Raw genomic sequence first — 15,891 nt, forward strand, 5'->3', positions numbered from 1 at the left:
TAACAGTCACTGATAACAATAGTGGTAAAAATATAATGTGTGTTTTTTTAAATAATTTTTATTGTTATGTTAATCACCATACATTACATCATTAGTTTTTGATGTAGTGTTCCATGATTCATTGTTTGTGCATAACACCCAGTGCTCCACGCAGAATGTGTCCTCTTTAATACCCATCACCAGGCTAACCCATCCCCCCACCCCCCTCCCCTCTAGAACCCTCAGTTTGTTTTTCAGAGTCCATCGTCTCTAATGTGTTTTTTAAAGCCTCTAATCATAGCATGCCCAAGAGACCAAAATATGGGGTGGTTACTCAATAAACTCAAAGCTTTTCCTCAGTGGGTTATCATGATCATACCCCTTAATGGCACATCAAGGATAATGAAGGGGAAAACACCACAGAATGTCACCACCTGATACACCCACTTTAGAAAAGGAAATTACCAACAAAATTAGGAATTAAGAATGAGCTAGATGATCAATGAGCTAGATATTTAGGTAATAACATGGGTAGCTCTCCAAGACACACTACTGATTTTTTTTAAAAGCGAGCTGCAGACCAACACGTATTATAAATGAGACCATTTATAATATTTGTACCCACACACAGAACAACACTCTATTGTGTATGGGCCAACAGAAAAACATAGGCAAAAGTCTAGAACTGTGCTGTTCAAGATAACAGCCAAAAGCCACATCTGGACATTTAAATATACATTACTTCAAATTAAATAAAATAGAAAATTCAGCTCTCTCGGTCACACTAGCCAAACTTCAAGTGATCAAGAGCCACCTGAAGTTAGTAGTATTGTACTGGACAGTATAGATCTATATATATCTATTTCCACCATCACAGAAAGACCTATTGGACTGTGCTGGTCTAGAAAGATAAATTCATAATGGTAGTTGGCCTGGCTGGGAAGTGGGGGTCTTGGGCAAAGGTGGGAGTGGGGGATAGAACAGGGATTGAAGAACTCTAGCCTTATCTGTAAATTTTGCTTACATTTTTTTTTTATTTTAAAGAAAACACACTTTTGAATTCCTGTGCAATTTAAGTAGTATTAAAAACTAGAAAGGTAGACCTTTATTAAAGATATGCAAAAATACACACAGGAAGCTTGGAAAAATTTTAAATATCCTGCTGGGAGCTCTGGATTAATATGTGTGGAATACTATAAATATTCCTAAGTTCTGAAAAGAAATACAAACAAAAAAGCCAAGCACAGCTGATTAAACCAAAAAGGTTAGTGTCTGGGGAAAGACATCCTTTTAAAAATGGATTGAGAGAGGGGCACCTGGGTGGCTCAGTCGTTGGGCATCTGCCTTTGGCTTGGGTCGTGATCCCAGGGTCCTGGGATCGAGCCCCACATCGGCCTCCCTGCTCGGTGGGAAGCCTGCTTCTCCCTCTCCCACTCCCCCTGCTTGTGTTCCTGCTCTCTGCTCTCTCTGTCAAATTAAAAAAAAAATCTTTAAAAAAAATGGATTAAGAGAATCCAAATGAAGAAAACAGGGCAGCCCACAAGTACAAACAAGAAATTAGGTGGGCTAAAAGTAGTATCTAAAGGTTTATCTAGTCAATAAGTTCTCTGGAACTACAGAGGCATTGTGGGGTTAGTGGAAAGAACATCTACAGGCTTGGGAGTTAAACAGACAAGATTTGAATCTTAGCTCTCCTTCTAGTTGAATGCTTGTAAAGTTATTTAAACTCATCAGTTCTCCATTTGCTCATCTGTTAAATGAGAAATATTGAACTCAAAGCACTGTTGTGAGGAGTAAATGAGATGTGTGTAAATTGTCCATTACAGTTCCCAACACATATTAGCTACTATTTGAGAAACACTATTATTTACTATCATTTTAAAATTTCAAAATGGACAAAAGTCAAGTCACAACTGCCTTTAGATTTAGATTCTATTCTAAGACCAAGACTTAATTTTGTAAATAAAGGAAATACCCCAAAGTCATTCCCCTTTAAGACAGGAGTAAAACAAGACATGTTGGTGATAATCTGAGAAGCCAAAAGAATCAAATATACATCTATTATGTTCTTCACATGTCTTACCTCACTAATCCTCATAAGTAGTACCATTGTTATCCCTATTTTATAGAGGAGGAAACTGAGGCACAGGGCTGTTACAGATATTTTCCATGATTACACAGTTAGAAAGTGGTTGAACTGGGATGCAAGTCTAAGCAGTCTATCCGTAAAGTCCACCCTATCAAGCACAGTACTTTATAGATTCTGACAGATTACATGACTGTAGGTCTGGAAAATCTACAAGAAATAATCTAAATGTACTAGCTGTAATAAATCAATAAGATCCCAAGACATAACCTGCATACTATTAACAGGCAGCTAAATATACAATGTGAAAACAAAAACTACTCACAACAGAGACAAAAAAATTAAATAACTGGCCATCAATCCAGCCAGGATGCAACAGAGTTAAAGAAAAATTTAAAACTTGTGCTCCTGGGGGCACCTGGGTGGCACAGTGGTTAAGTGTCTGACTCTTGGTTTCTGCTCAGGTCATGATGTTGGGGTCCCGGGATAGAGCCCCATAGCAGGCTCCACACACTCGGCGTGGGATCTGCTTGGGATTCTCTCCCTCCCCCTCCCCCTCTGTCCCTCCTGCTCACGCTCTCTCTTTCTCTAAGATGAATAAATAAATCTTTTTTTTAAACTTTTTATTTATTTATTCATGAGAGACAGAGAGAGAGAGAGAGAGAGAGAGAGAGAGAGAGAGAGAGAGAGAGAAGCAGGCTTCCTGCAGAGCAGGGAGCCTGATGCGGGACTCGATCCCAGGATCCTGGGATCATGACCTGAGCCGAAGGCAGACGCTTAACCATCTGAGCCACCCAGGTGCCCATGAATAAATAAATCTTATAAAACATTTAAAACTTGTGCTCCTGGACAGGAAAATTTCACTAATAGTATGGCTGACAACACGCCTTTTAAGGTAAGATACAGATTTGGTTGTACGCCGACCAGTCTATGCCTTTGCTCCTGCTGTCCCCACCCCTCCACTTGGAACCTCTCTCCCAGGGCTTCCCTTCCTTACTATTTATCTGATGAGAGGCTACTCATTCTTTAAAACCTAGCTTCTAACTCTTCCTTATGTATAACAACTTTAGGAGGCTAAGGTTACCACCCAGCCATTATGCAGCATGAGAAACATCTGTGTCACTAAAAGACCTAGCACATTAAGAACCATATGGACAGCATTTAGGAGGGTTGAGGGCACTAATTTCTCAATGTTGCAAATGATTATTTGGTTATGGTAACATTTATGGCTCAGTAAACTACTGACCTGTTTTGAGTCTAAATGATGTTCCAAGAATACTTTTAACACAGAAACAAATAAATGAACCAACAAGTGTTTACCCCAATATGGAAGAGGGCGCTAACAGGCTTGTGGTCACTGGTTTTTAGTTCCATGTGACTCCGGTAATGAAGCTGATTAACATTTGTTCCTCTCCAAAGAATCCGGTCACACCAGGCTGGAACCCGACATTTCCCACTGCAAATAAAGAAAGAATTATAAAGGGAACATACCACACAAGAATGTAATACCTACCACACTGGTTCAGACCTGGGTGGGCCATCTTTTATATGCTTCTCCTTCCCTAATGATCCCAACTATAATATTCCCTACTATAGTCAAGCTCTGTAAAGAGTCTGTGTCTGCTTGTTTGCTACTGAATTCCCAACCTCTAGCACATTATCTTGTGCAAAGTAGGTGTTCAATGAATAGTTATCTAATGAATGAGTAAACCGTGTTCCCAAAATTAGCATTACATCTTCAACAATGTTGTCCCAGGGGAAAATATAATAGCCCCTTCTTAAAATATCCTCAGAAGGTCAGGATTATATTCAGCACACTTTGCTCGATGAACTGCAGTGACATTTTACACAGATAGACAACTAATAAAAATCTAAATCCTAAATTCCAAGACGGGGCTTAATTTCTGGAGATAACAGTAAAGATTTCCCCTTTAAACCTAGACTTTCATGACAAGTCTAGCTTCTTCAGATAGAGATGAACTAACATCTAAGCATGCAATTCTGAACATATAACAGCCCATAGATTACCAAGGTTAGGGAAAAAGCTTATTCATCATTCTATTAAAATAAGCAGCACCTTGTACACCTAATCCAGAAGGGGACACAAATAGGTTCTTATCTGTAGCTCTTCAAATGACTCTCAAGTCAGGTGAGTGGGAGAAACAAGGTGAAGTGTTACAAGATCTGTCAGTGTCACTTTTTACTTGCTGACCAGCTCCCTCAGGGCACAGGGATACACACTCCTCTCCAACCCACCCTGGTGCTCTGAGTCTAAAGAAGTTGAATATGCCCAGGGATTTTCTTTCTCTTTCAAGCTTCTGGGCTCAGCCAGCTAGGACACCATAGGAAACAAAGAGACAGTAGGTAGAAGACAAATAGTTACCAGGAACATACTGACAGGGGTGCTTTACTGGGGGTAATTAGGAAATCAAAGCGCCCCCCCCCCCAACTAGACAGTAGCTCTTAGCTTTTTCTAGCAGTTGCAGAGGCAAGCATCAGTATTTTAAAAAGTCCCCCAAGAGATTCTAATGTGTAGTCAGGACTGAGAACCACTGTGCTGGAAGAACTTTTCATGGCTCACTTTCTGGGGTTCTGAGTTAAGGAGCTGAGAAACAATTTGGAAAAAAACATTCAGAACAGGACAATCAGTAAGGAAATAGCAGTGGAATCAGAAACGTTAAAATCTAAGCAAGTCTGTTTAGATGACAGAAATAAGGCATTGTAGGCAGCCCATAAAACTTCAATAGCTCTGACACAGAAGTAATACTTTCTTAAGATAAGCTCACCTTTGAGTACACATGAATTAAAAACTCTTCTGTAATAGCACTGAGCCATTAAGTTTTTATATCTGCTTCTGGCATGACTGAAAAAATTCCTAGCCCTTTACCAACACAGAGGGACAGAAATAAGACCAGGCCTGAACCCACTCCAGGAGGAGGTTCCTGTTACTTTACCTGGAATCCCATCGGTCTGTTTTAGAGTCATACTTATACGTGGGGATAAACTTGATTTCACCTTCGGTGAAGTCAGCAAAAGCTTTTTTCTGCGTGCGTTGAATATTTAGCTAGAAAGAAGCATCACATAAGTAGGGTAACACCATCTTAAAACAAGTGATAATCAGGTTGATCAGCCATTTCTAATTATCTAGTTCCACAGCCTTTGCAACTAATAAATAAAATTTCTGTACCTTGTGAATTAAAATCTTGCCATTCCCATAGCATCTAAACTCATCCACAGGTAGGACGCTCATTATGAGCACATCACTAATTTCTTATTGCTAATAGTCATCAGAAAATGGAAAAATGAAATATGAATAATCGTAAGTTTTCTGAAGTTGGACAGGAACCATCTAGCACAATTTTAATTAAAAAAAAAAAACCCCACACACAAATGTTGAATGTGTAACTCCAAAAGCCAAATTCAGTGAATTGTTACAGATCATTCTGAAAGTTATCCTTACTCAAATACTTTATCAGAATTACATAAGACTTAGAATTTATTCCGACTGTACCCACTTTGGAAGCATGACACAGGAAGAAATGCAAAGAAATCCACCAGCCAACTTCAATATGAAGAAAGATACAGCCAAATAGGGCTCACTATAAAAAACCATTCAACTGCAAAACTCCTAAATTTTTACTATGTCTGAAGGTCAAAAAGGCTTACATAAGGATTTAAAGACATTAAAATTAAGTTGAAACATTTTCTTCCCTCCATAAGAAACACTCACTTTTAGCAACCAGTATCCATAAGCTGAAGTAAAAATTCAAGTCATGTGCCAGGTTCCAAGGCAAATTTACAGAAAACTAGGTTCCTGAATATCAAGTTTTATATAAATGTTACTGAATCAATGCTTTTCCCACAGGTTTTAACATCTATAAGCCAGATAGCCCCAACTTCTCAATCAGTTCCCATTAGACCACAGTCTGTGTTATTTATCCCAAACTTCTCTTCTGTTCTTCCCAATCCCCTCACAGGGCCTCCCTCTTTTACCTCCACACTGCTGCTAAGCCTGCCAAGTAATCAGAGAGCAACTTTCCCTGTTCCATCTGCCAAATCACATCAACATAGCTGTAGGCCCACTTCCTCCAGGAAGTACTCTCCAGTTAACCCCACCCATTCTCCAACTTATTTATATAAATCTCTCAAATCTCTTCTTGATAAAGACAATGAACAAATGTTATATTTACTTTTTCTCTCCCCTGTTCCTATCCAAGCACTTAATAAAGCACTATAAACCTTGTGTGTATTCGCTGCATCACTAGTCACACTGTTTCCCCAGGACAATGAGACCTTTCCATCTATTCCTAGAGTAAGACACACCTGCCACACACGTATCTCATAAACCTAACAATTTTATCTGCCACTTATATACCTATAACATGAAAATTTACTCACCTGGTCAAATTTCAAGAGTCTCTGAAGGTCATTCTTGTTAATAAGACTCTTCACTTCATTGGCATCAGGCATACAAAGTCTATAGTTCAAATCTCCCAACCAGATGACAACACTGAAGATCAAGAAATACATGAACAAGAGTAGCAATAATTAGCATAAGAAGTCAGAGAAAATGGAGAAAAGAAAACTAGGTAGATTATTGATAAGGATTCATTTATCACTACCTTAGACAAAGGGTTTAAGCTGTAACTTATCCTTTGGAGTGAAGTACTCCCAACACCTGTGAAGGACCAGGGATTACCAAATAGGTGGGAAGATAGGCACTCCATACACGAAGAACAAAGATAGGGAAATACAGTGTTATGTGTGCGATTCAGAAGCCAAGGAGTTAACTGCCTAAAAGAAGCATGTAGTTTACTTGCTGGACTAGTGCCAAAATTTTGTCTGGCTGCCTGCCAGGTCTCCAAGAGAAGAGAATCTGAACATTTTCTGCCTCTCTGAGCCCTGACATTCTGCAGGCTCTCCACTAAGGTCTGTGTGGTCTGAATGACAGCTCTCCCAGTCAGGATCCTAGCAAAAGTAGGTCCACGGCTCTCCACTATAGCCAATCTGCCCATCCCTGCCCCAGATCCACAGTCCAAGTTCCAGGCAGGGAGGAGACTGGCTTGCCACAGGAGTCTCAGGCTCCCAATCACGGTAACAGGCCCCCAGATGTGCTGAGAGCCCCCATAGGGCAGACCCTGAAATTACTACACTAAAAGGGATTCTCCTTGTGAGCTATCAAGTCCTGAATAGGTCTCTTTGCCAATCTTAAATGCAACATGAAATTTCTGGAATTCTGAGGAAATAAATGTAAGGAATTTCAGGGCAACTTTTTATTAATGTCAAGGCCTTGACTTAACTACCATGATACAGAACTGTGTATGATCCTAATTGAGACAATATGGAAACAGGCCAATATCACTACCCTTCCCTACTCTTTCCTCAATTACCCTACTCTACTGATTCTAATATCCAAATTATCTTTTTTTTCCTACTAATCCCCATCTCAAACCACTCTCTCAGAATTTCAATTACCATTATTAATTTCTTGACAACTAATCATTTTCTACCACCCAATCCATCCCTCAACTGATTTCTGCTTGTATCCTTATTAAGTCCTATTCTCCACGAACCTTTCTCTCATGTTACCCTATCAATCCATTGTTGTCTACATCTCCATTGCCCCTATTCTTAATGATTCAGTCACTAAGAATATATATCTATATTCATATAGCTAATATGTAAATCTATATATACACATAATATATACAATGTATACATTATAATGTATACATGAATACAGGTAATACACACACACACACATATACACACTGGCCTGGAAAGAGACCCACAATAATAGGACAATATAGTCCTATATAATAAGTGTGCATGTGTTTGTACATATAGAGAGAAAGGTCTAGAACAAAGGAAATAAAATGCATGTCACAGATATAATTTTAAATTTTTTAGTAGCTGCATTTAAAAAGTATAAGAAACAAGTAAAAATAACAATAAATTTCATTTAACTCAATATATCCAGATTATCATTTCAACACATAATCAATATTGAAAAACTGAGATATTTTACATTTTTCCTACTAAGTCTCTGAAATCCAATGTACAGCTTATGCTTACAGCACATCTCAATTTGGTCTAGCTACTTTCAAGTGTCCAATAGCCACTTATGGCTACTGGCTGTCACAATGGACAGCATAGTTCCAGGATACACAGTGAAATGTTACTAACAGTTTCCTCTGAGAGACTGGCTAGGGAAAGCACAGTGATTTCTACTTTTAGTTTTATCTTTTATTACATTTACAATAAACATCTCTATTTTATAATAAAAAACAATAAAAACTGACTCCAGCTGACAGACACCTCCAGCATTATTCTTACAAGGCCACTAACAGAACTAATCCTACCTTCGATAGCAAATCTGATTTCTCTGCCTCAATGAATCTGCTATTCCTCAAAAACCCTCTCTTCTTTGTGACCCCAATCCCTAAATGGTAATCCTTCACTCTTCACAGTTTCCTATCCGTTTAATCTCTTCTCAGCCCCACTATTCAAAGGCCAAAGATTTAACCACTCACTCGTGTTTCATAATGTTCAGCTGTGGGAGGGTCTGATTTGGGACCACAAAACTCATGCGTGCACAGATGTCCTTATAATCTTGATTCCTTCTCTCAAAGTCCTCCACGTGGGCAGCCAGATGGGAATTGACAATGCAAAAGGTAGTGTTGTGAAATACAAATCTCACAGCTACCCCACCTTTGTTTCCCTATAAGCAAGAGTAATTATTCAGTTAGTAGAAAGACACAACTAGCAGTTAAACTTCACATGGACATAAATAATAATCAAGCTCATTTCCAAAGTAACTCACCATTTTCCCCATGATTCCAGTTCCAACTGTTTCTGTAGCAACATCACGGATATAGCGCCACTGGTCCTTTCTAGCAAATATGAGCAGCATCATCCCAACAAGGCGGACTAGTTGAACCTACGAGTTCCAGGGAGTTAGAAAAAGGTTCATGTTAATACCACTCTTTGCCATACACCTAGTCCCACAACTAATTTTCGACCAAGAAGATATTAATGATGCTCAAATCTGAATCCAAATTCTCTAATTTCCCAGTGGACCCCATACAAAGGAAACAAAATTTCTCTGGGGAAGCTCTTATCTGACTCTGACCAATAGGAGTTAAAAGTCTTCAGGGACATCAAGTACACTCAGCTCTAGGATCCATTATTTTAATCACTTGTAAACCTACCAGGAGTAGATAGTATTAAAAAATCAAATAAAAAACCCCTATCCCAGTTTGTTCCTTTCACTTCTCCTTCCTAGTTTCTGATTTCCAATTTCTTAAGAAATTAAAATTTGGGGCGCCTGGGTGGCTCAGTCGTTAAGCGTCTGCCTTCGGCTCAGGTCATGATCCCAGGGTCCTGGGATCGAGTCCCACATCAGGCTCCCTGCTCAGCAGGAAGCCTGCTTCTCCCTCTCCCACTCCCCCTGCTTGTGTTCCTGCTCTCGCTGTCTCTCTCTGTCCAATAAATAAATAAAATCTTTAAAAAAAAAAGAAATTAAAATTTGTAAAATAGCAATCTTTTTTACTTTGATTATTTTAAGTCTGAGAACTAGAGCTAGAAATACAACTGAAATATGTGTTAGTCAGTGACCTATATGACAGGAGTAACACCCTCAGGATTTTTATTACCTATTATCAACTGTTAGAAGAAGTAAATGAAAAATGTTCAGATGACTGCTTTTAAAGGGCTTACTATGGTAGCCATGTAATTAAAATAACTCTTCTGGTAGCTTCTATATGCTTTCTAAAGAACAACAAATTGGCCCACCTTGCTAAAGTCAACTCTACTTTTGATTTACAACAAATTTTAGAACTCATTTAAATTCTATAACACTTCTTGCTGATTCCACAGCATACCCTATGCACCCACATACTTCAAACTACTTTTCTGTAAAGTATCCAGTTCTGATCATGTCAGTGAACAATTCTGATCTTAAACTTTTACTGTTACCTTATAAGTAATTATTTTAAGCTAATTATCATTCTGAGAATAAAATTCTTCTTTTCTCCTAAAGCTACCTAAGCAATGAAAATATAGGCTCAGAAAGCTTAGGAAAACTTTTTTCTAGAAAAATAGGTGTAAAGGATTAGTCTGCCCTATTGCAGTATTACACACAGGGAAGAAGTCAATTAAACCATCCTTTTGGAACAAGTTATAGATAACAGAATAGGGAGTTCTATTTAGTTGTATATTTAAAAAGAAAATCAAATGCAGTTTACTTTCTTATACTTGGCTTTAGAATGCAAACCCCTCTCCACAGCCATGGACCACTCTTGTTCTTTCACAGATTCAAAGTAGAAAAAGGCTTCTGTGCTCAAGTCCAGCTCTTGGAATCTGAAAAAAAAAGAAACAAACAAGAAGACGTGAGATCCATACATATCCCATAATTATCTCTGTCTACCTCCTTTCCCATTTTCTGAGACATTAGATGAAAAGAGAATGGGGAAAGAGATAAATTTTTTGAGAACTGCTCTATTGACCCAGGTGATCAGTAAGGACAAGCAGCTTTCTTTTTCAAAAGACCCTCTATAAGTATATGCAGAGGCTATGCAAAATAAATCTTATAAAAGGGGGCAGGCACCTGGGTGGCTCAGTCGGTTGAGCAGCTGACTCTTGATTTCAGTTCAGGTCATGATCTCAGGGTCCTGGGATCCCTGCTCAGTGGAGAGCCTGCTCGAAGATTCTCCCTCTCCCTTCTCCTCTCCCTGCCCCTCCCCCTGCTTATGCACTCTCTCTCGCTCGCTCTCTTTCAAATAATAAATCTCTTCTTAAAAAAGTATATGCAGACTATGCAAAACATAAACAAAAAACAAACAAAAAAAACCTCCACAAGGGATAACAGTGGAGTGCTGTTTATATATCCTAGGAATAGTCACTGTTGGAATTGACCTCAAGTCTGTTTCTATTAAGAATGCAGTTTTCTTGGGCGCCTGGGTGGCTCAGATGGTTAAGCGTCTGCCTTCGGCTCAGGTCATGATCCCAGAGTCCTGGGATCGAGTCCCACATCAGGCTCCCTGCTCCTTGGGAGCCTGCTTCTCCCTCTGCCTCTCTCTCTCTCTCTCTCTCTCTCTCTATCTCTCATGAATAAATAAATAAAATCTTAAAAAAAAAAGAATGCAGTTTTCTTTGCATTTTGAAAGGACTAGATGTTTCTTTTCACCATTTCAGGTATCATTCCTTTCTTATCTCATAAATTTGACCTACAAGTTAATTCTCACATATAGTCTATAGTGAATTTTTACCAAATAGTTAAAAAAGAAAAAGGAGGGCAAAATGTCATGGAAACTAATACCAAACATATAGCCAAAAGGAAATTCCAGATGTGTTCTTTACCCAATGCAGTAGATATCAGGAGGATTTGAATCACAGTTCAGCCAAGGTTCCAACTCACTATCTGGGGACTGGCCATTCACGTTCCACGTTCCAACAAAAAATCTAATACACAATACCAAAAATTATTTGAAAATGAAGGTCAAGTATGAACCAATGAAGTTCTCTCATCACTTTTATACAAGTGATGAGAGCAAGTTACATTAATTTGGAATCTGAATAGTAACAGCTAACATTTATTAAAGACTTAGCATAATGCCTATTTGATATAAGGGATTATATCATTATCTCCTTTAATCATCATAAAGACCCCATGAAGCCAGAACTATCAGAAATCTTTCCATGTTACAGAAAAAGAAATGGAAGCTCAGCATTGTTGAGTAACTTGACCAAGGTCATACATAACTAGCAAGTCGTAGAACATACAAGGGTATGTTCACAATAAGCCAACATAATTTCTCAAAATGTTTTGCTATACACATAAGAAACACCTCTCACACATAAAACACAAAGGCAGTGGGCTTAATTCTCTAAAGTTTACATTAGATGAACCCATAGAAAGGAACTAAGTCGCTATTTAAAAAATACAAAGTTAATTGCTCTACCACATTTCCTTTCAATTAAACTCCACCCAAACTTATACTTGAAGGGAGAGCTTGTAGATGGGAAAAAGGTATCTTCATGCTGTAAATACACCTAATGTGGATAACTGTTCTGTAAGGAGCTGTAGTTGAATCCAAAAACTCACTTCCCGAAGGATTACAAGGACATCTGTGTAGGAAATTCTGTTGAGGCAGATACAGTATTAAGGGGGAAAGCAGAAGGGAAAACTCGTAACTGTCTTAACTGTTTACATACAAAAATAAGCATCATGGGGAATATGAGAAACTACAGGTTTTAGCATAGGGATGTGGTTATAATTGAATTAGAACAAATGAGGCATACTGGGATAGCAGATGGGACCAGAATCTTGGACTATTAAGGGTACGTGTTGTTCACAAACAAAGAGAAGTGTTACTGCTTTGCACACGAGAATATACGCCATGCCACATCACACACACTAGGTCCAGAAAAGATACCAATAAGTAAATGTGAAATGAAAAATATGATACAGAGGAAAGAATCCAAGACAGACCTCTCAATCAAGAGGACTGGGTGAAATTTTCTGTAGTTAACTTACCAAAGTAAGTAAGTTAAGCTTATGGCAGACATTAATCTTCAAATATTGGTGAGAAAAAATTCAGCAGGCCAGAAAGATAAACACACTTGCTTACAGAATGTGCTAGGGGATAATCCTCTAGTACATGGGAACTTGATTTGGTTCTGAGTGGTTAGAACCATTAGCAGACATAGTATCATTAGTAGTTAGAAAATCCAAGGGAAATTGTAGCATTTGTGTTATTTTGTTCATGTATGTTATTGACTGATACAGAGACAGGGGCTTGAGCCAGCTGACCTTTCCTTTTATTATGCTTTGATTCTTAATTAAGCTAATTAAACCAATACCTTAAATAACAAACAGCCATTGTATGCCATACCTCAGTAAGTAGAAGAGAGACTAACCTGAAATTCTGAATGTTGACATATTCTTTCTCTCGCTTTGCCAGGATATGTTTGATGAGACCCTCCCGCTGCCCAGCCTGGGTATTTGGTACAAAGAGTTTCCGCATGGTGTTGGTCACTTTGGGCTGTTCCTTGTTAGAAGCTTCTTTGTCGCGTGGAAGCCTAGCAAATCAATGAGAATTTCAAAAGTGAAACTGCCTATAATAAAAAAAAGTCTCCTAAATGGGAAATATGTTTTGACACAGGACTTACATTCTATTCACTGAAGGGGGTGGGGGTGGGGGTTCCCGATGAATCCCTGTAGGATGATTTTGTGAATTAATTTTCTTGTCCAAATTCATAGATGAAAAATTATCCTCAAATCCAAGAAGCCCTGAAGTACATAGAACCCAGAGTCAAAGGGGGAAAAATAAAGATAACATCCAATTTATCCAGGATAGACACAGCTTTGATTTGATCAGTGGTTTTAATTTGATCACTATATGCTCAATGGCATTACCAAACAGAAAGGTACCATAAGGATACCCTGAAGGACTTGACATACAAACTAGAACAATAGCAAGTTACATTAATTTGGAATCTGAATAGTAACAGCTAACATTTATTAAAAACTTAGCATAATGCCTATTTGATATAAGGGATTATATCATTATCTCCTTTAATCATCATAAAGACCTCATGAAGCCAGTACTATTAGAAATCTTTCCAAGTTACAGAAAAAGAAATGGAAGCTCAGCATTGTTGAGTAACTTGACCAAGGTCATACATAACTAGCAAGTCATAGAACTGGGATTTAAACCCAAGCAGTTTGGCCCTGGAGCCTGCAATTTTTACCACACTGCTAAGCAGGCTCCTGAGGAGCTAACATGCCACAGAAAGGATCAGGAATGAACATTAGTCAGTGGGCATGGACTCAGTAAAACCACTCCATAGCAGAAGGTGTCTGGGATTGACATTAATCCACATTATCTTATCTGTCCAGATAAAATCTATTTACTTTGCAATGATCATAGCAACCAGGCAAAAGAGAATCTTTTCAGTACCTGAAAAAACAGGCGGCTTGTCCTTAGTGTCTAATTTCTGATACCAGCTAGATGAGTCCTTTTGCTCTGGAACAAGAATGTGTGACTGAGCTAGAGAGATAAGAGTCATGGTAAGAAACAGGGGAGCGCTTCACTGAGTGGGATTTACCATAACCAAAAGCCTTTCCCTCAGCACTCCTCAAATGCAGGGGCCAGCAGCATTCTTAAGTGTAAAGGAAGAGACGAAGAGAATGAGGGCAGCTCTGGGATCATCTGGGAACAGAAGGAGGATTATAGTCTTCAGGAAACTGTCCATGCTGTGACACTGAAAAATGGCTCAGTGTCCTTACAGCTGAATAGACTTGTTCCCTAACCTAACCCTGGGTTTGTTCCTGAAAGCAGAAAAATCAGCACTAAAGACTGAAGTTGTGAGGTACTTTGCTAATGGCCGCTAGCCTCTGCATCAGCATGTCAGAATTTCACTGCCATTCAAAGAGCAGAAAGAAAACTGCTGAGTCTTGAGTTACCTTCCTGAGCAGCAAGGACCTCTGAGAGGAACTTCAAACAGTGTTCCTCATCAGGGATTTCAAAGCGCCGCTCTCTGGTCCGGTCCCCCTGAATCCGAATTTTGCAGCCACCTAAAAAGAAGTGAAATCCACACACATACAGCTATGGAAGAATACACGCTTTCTCAGGGTCACACTCTCAACTTATCAGTTTAACAGGAGAAGGTCCAGATCACAAATATTCTAAGACCTCTAATGTAGGAAACATGTCTATAGGATCAGGGGATTTGGTGGGTGGGTTGGGGGGACAATACAGGGAGGGAAATCTAAAGGGCTGATGAACTGTGTCAATGAGCAGCCCAATTATAGTGATATAAAACATACTAAAATCAGTTCTCCTATGTTCTATCTCCCCAATGTCAATGCAGGAACCAAATGCTAATGAAAGATCACTTCCCCAACCACCCTCCTCCCAACTCCCAGCTGGAAATTTCTACCATTTCAAATCCAGATTATGTAGTTAGAGTATTTGAAGCATAAAGGGAATAAAGAAAATAAGATGGTTTGCTCCTAGGTATAGACTGTACCTAGGCAATTGAATTTACAAACTAATTTAAAAAGAAAAGAATAGTGGAATTGGTTTGAATTATTCTGAAAAGAAGCACCTACACCTCATTACCTCAAGTAAAAAATGCATGTCTTGAATAAATGTACGAAAGCAATATCATGACCTATGACTAGGAGTGGTCCAGTTCAAGCATTTCCATTATACTGGAAAACAGTATAATGAGCAGCAAAGTGATCTAGGACATTAGTTTCTGATGTATATAACAAACATACTGTCTCCCTTTTTCTGACGCCCTAGTTATCTATGTATCAACTGTCTGGATATGGTGATCCAAGAAACCTATGTACTTGTTTATATTCTTACTTTAACTGATTTAGTACATATATTGCTTTCTCATGCCCCTGGAAACCATAAGTTCCTTGAGAGAAGAGGCAGACTGCACATACAGGTAATCCAACACAACACTTTCAATGATCTCCTAGGGTTGTCTGGGACCGAAGGGCTTCTCAGGACTCGGGACTTTCAAAGTGAAGACTGGGAAAGTCCCAGGCAAACCAGGATGATTGGTTACTGTACAGACAGAGAAGCATTTAATAGACGACTGTTGAACCTGTCAGACTTTACAGAGAAGGCATTTAATAAACGACTGTTGAAACAGACTCCCTCACACTTGTAAATGACAGAGATGAGAAAATGAAATGAAATCCTAGTTTCTTATGTTGGAAATCCACTTCTGAATCTCTCTTGCCTTTGCATTTCCTTATGTTTCTATCTTCATAGATTTAGCAATTAGAAGAAAAGAGATAAAAA

The 15,891-nt window shown here is 38.8% G+C and overlaps 1 protein-coding gene across 7 annotated transcripts in view; it reads right to left on the reverse strand.

Annotated features, from left to right (window-relative positions):
- Positions 1–15,891, reverse strand: part of OCRL (OCRL inositol polyphosphate-5-phosphatase) — a 64,142-nt gene that overhangs the window by 20,546 nt on the left and 27,705 nt on the right. For 6 of the 7 annotated variants that reach the window (XM_073879170.1, XM_025852514.2, XM_025852513.2 and 3 more), the window contains 11 exons: positions 14,535–14,645; positions 14,029–14,118; positions 13,238–13,358; positions 12,986–13,147; positions 11,426–11,527; positions 10,312–10,426; positions 8,889–9,005; positions 8,599–8,786; positions 6,464–6,575; positions 5,020–5,129; positions 3,386–3,521 (listed from right to left, as the gene is read on the reverse strand). In XM_073879170.1, coding sequence (XP_073735271.1) covers positions 3,386–3,521; positions 5,020–5,129; positions 6,464–6,575; positions 8,599–8,786; positions 8,889–9,005; positions 10,312–10,426; positions 11,426–11,527; positions 12,986–13,147; positions 13,238–13,326 — 1,131 coding nt within the window. In that variant the 5' untranslated portion in view covers positions 13,327–13,358; positions 14,029–14,118; positions 14,535–14,645. The remainder of the gene's footprint in view (positions 1–3,385; positions 3,522–5,019; positions 5,130–6,463; positions 6,576–8,598; positions 8,787–8,888; positions 9,006–10,311; positions 10,427–11,425; positions 11,528–12,985; positions 13,148–13,237; positions 13,359–14,028; positions 14,119–14,534; positions 14,646–15,891) is intronic. The other variant, XM_073879165.1, reaches the window with a different exon arrangement.

This window comes from Callorhinus ursinus, unplaced genomic scaffold, assembly GCF_003265705.2.
Source record: "Callorhinus ursinus isolate GAN/ISIS: 27379988/994484 unplaced genomic scaffold, GSC_fseal_2.0 scaffold33, whole genome shotgun sequence".
In the NCBI taxonomy this organism is placed as follows: domain Eukaryota; kingdom Metazoa; phylum Chordata; class Mammalia; order Carnivora; family Otariidae; genus Callorhinus; species Callorhinus ursinus.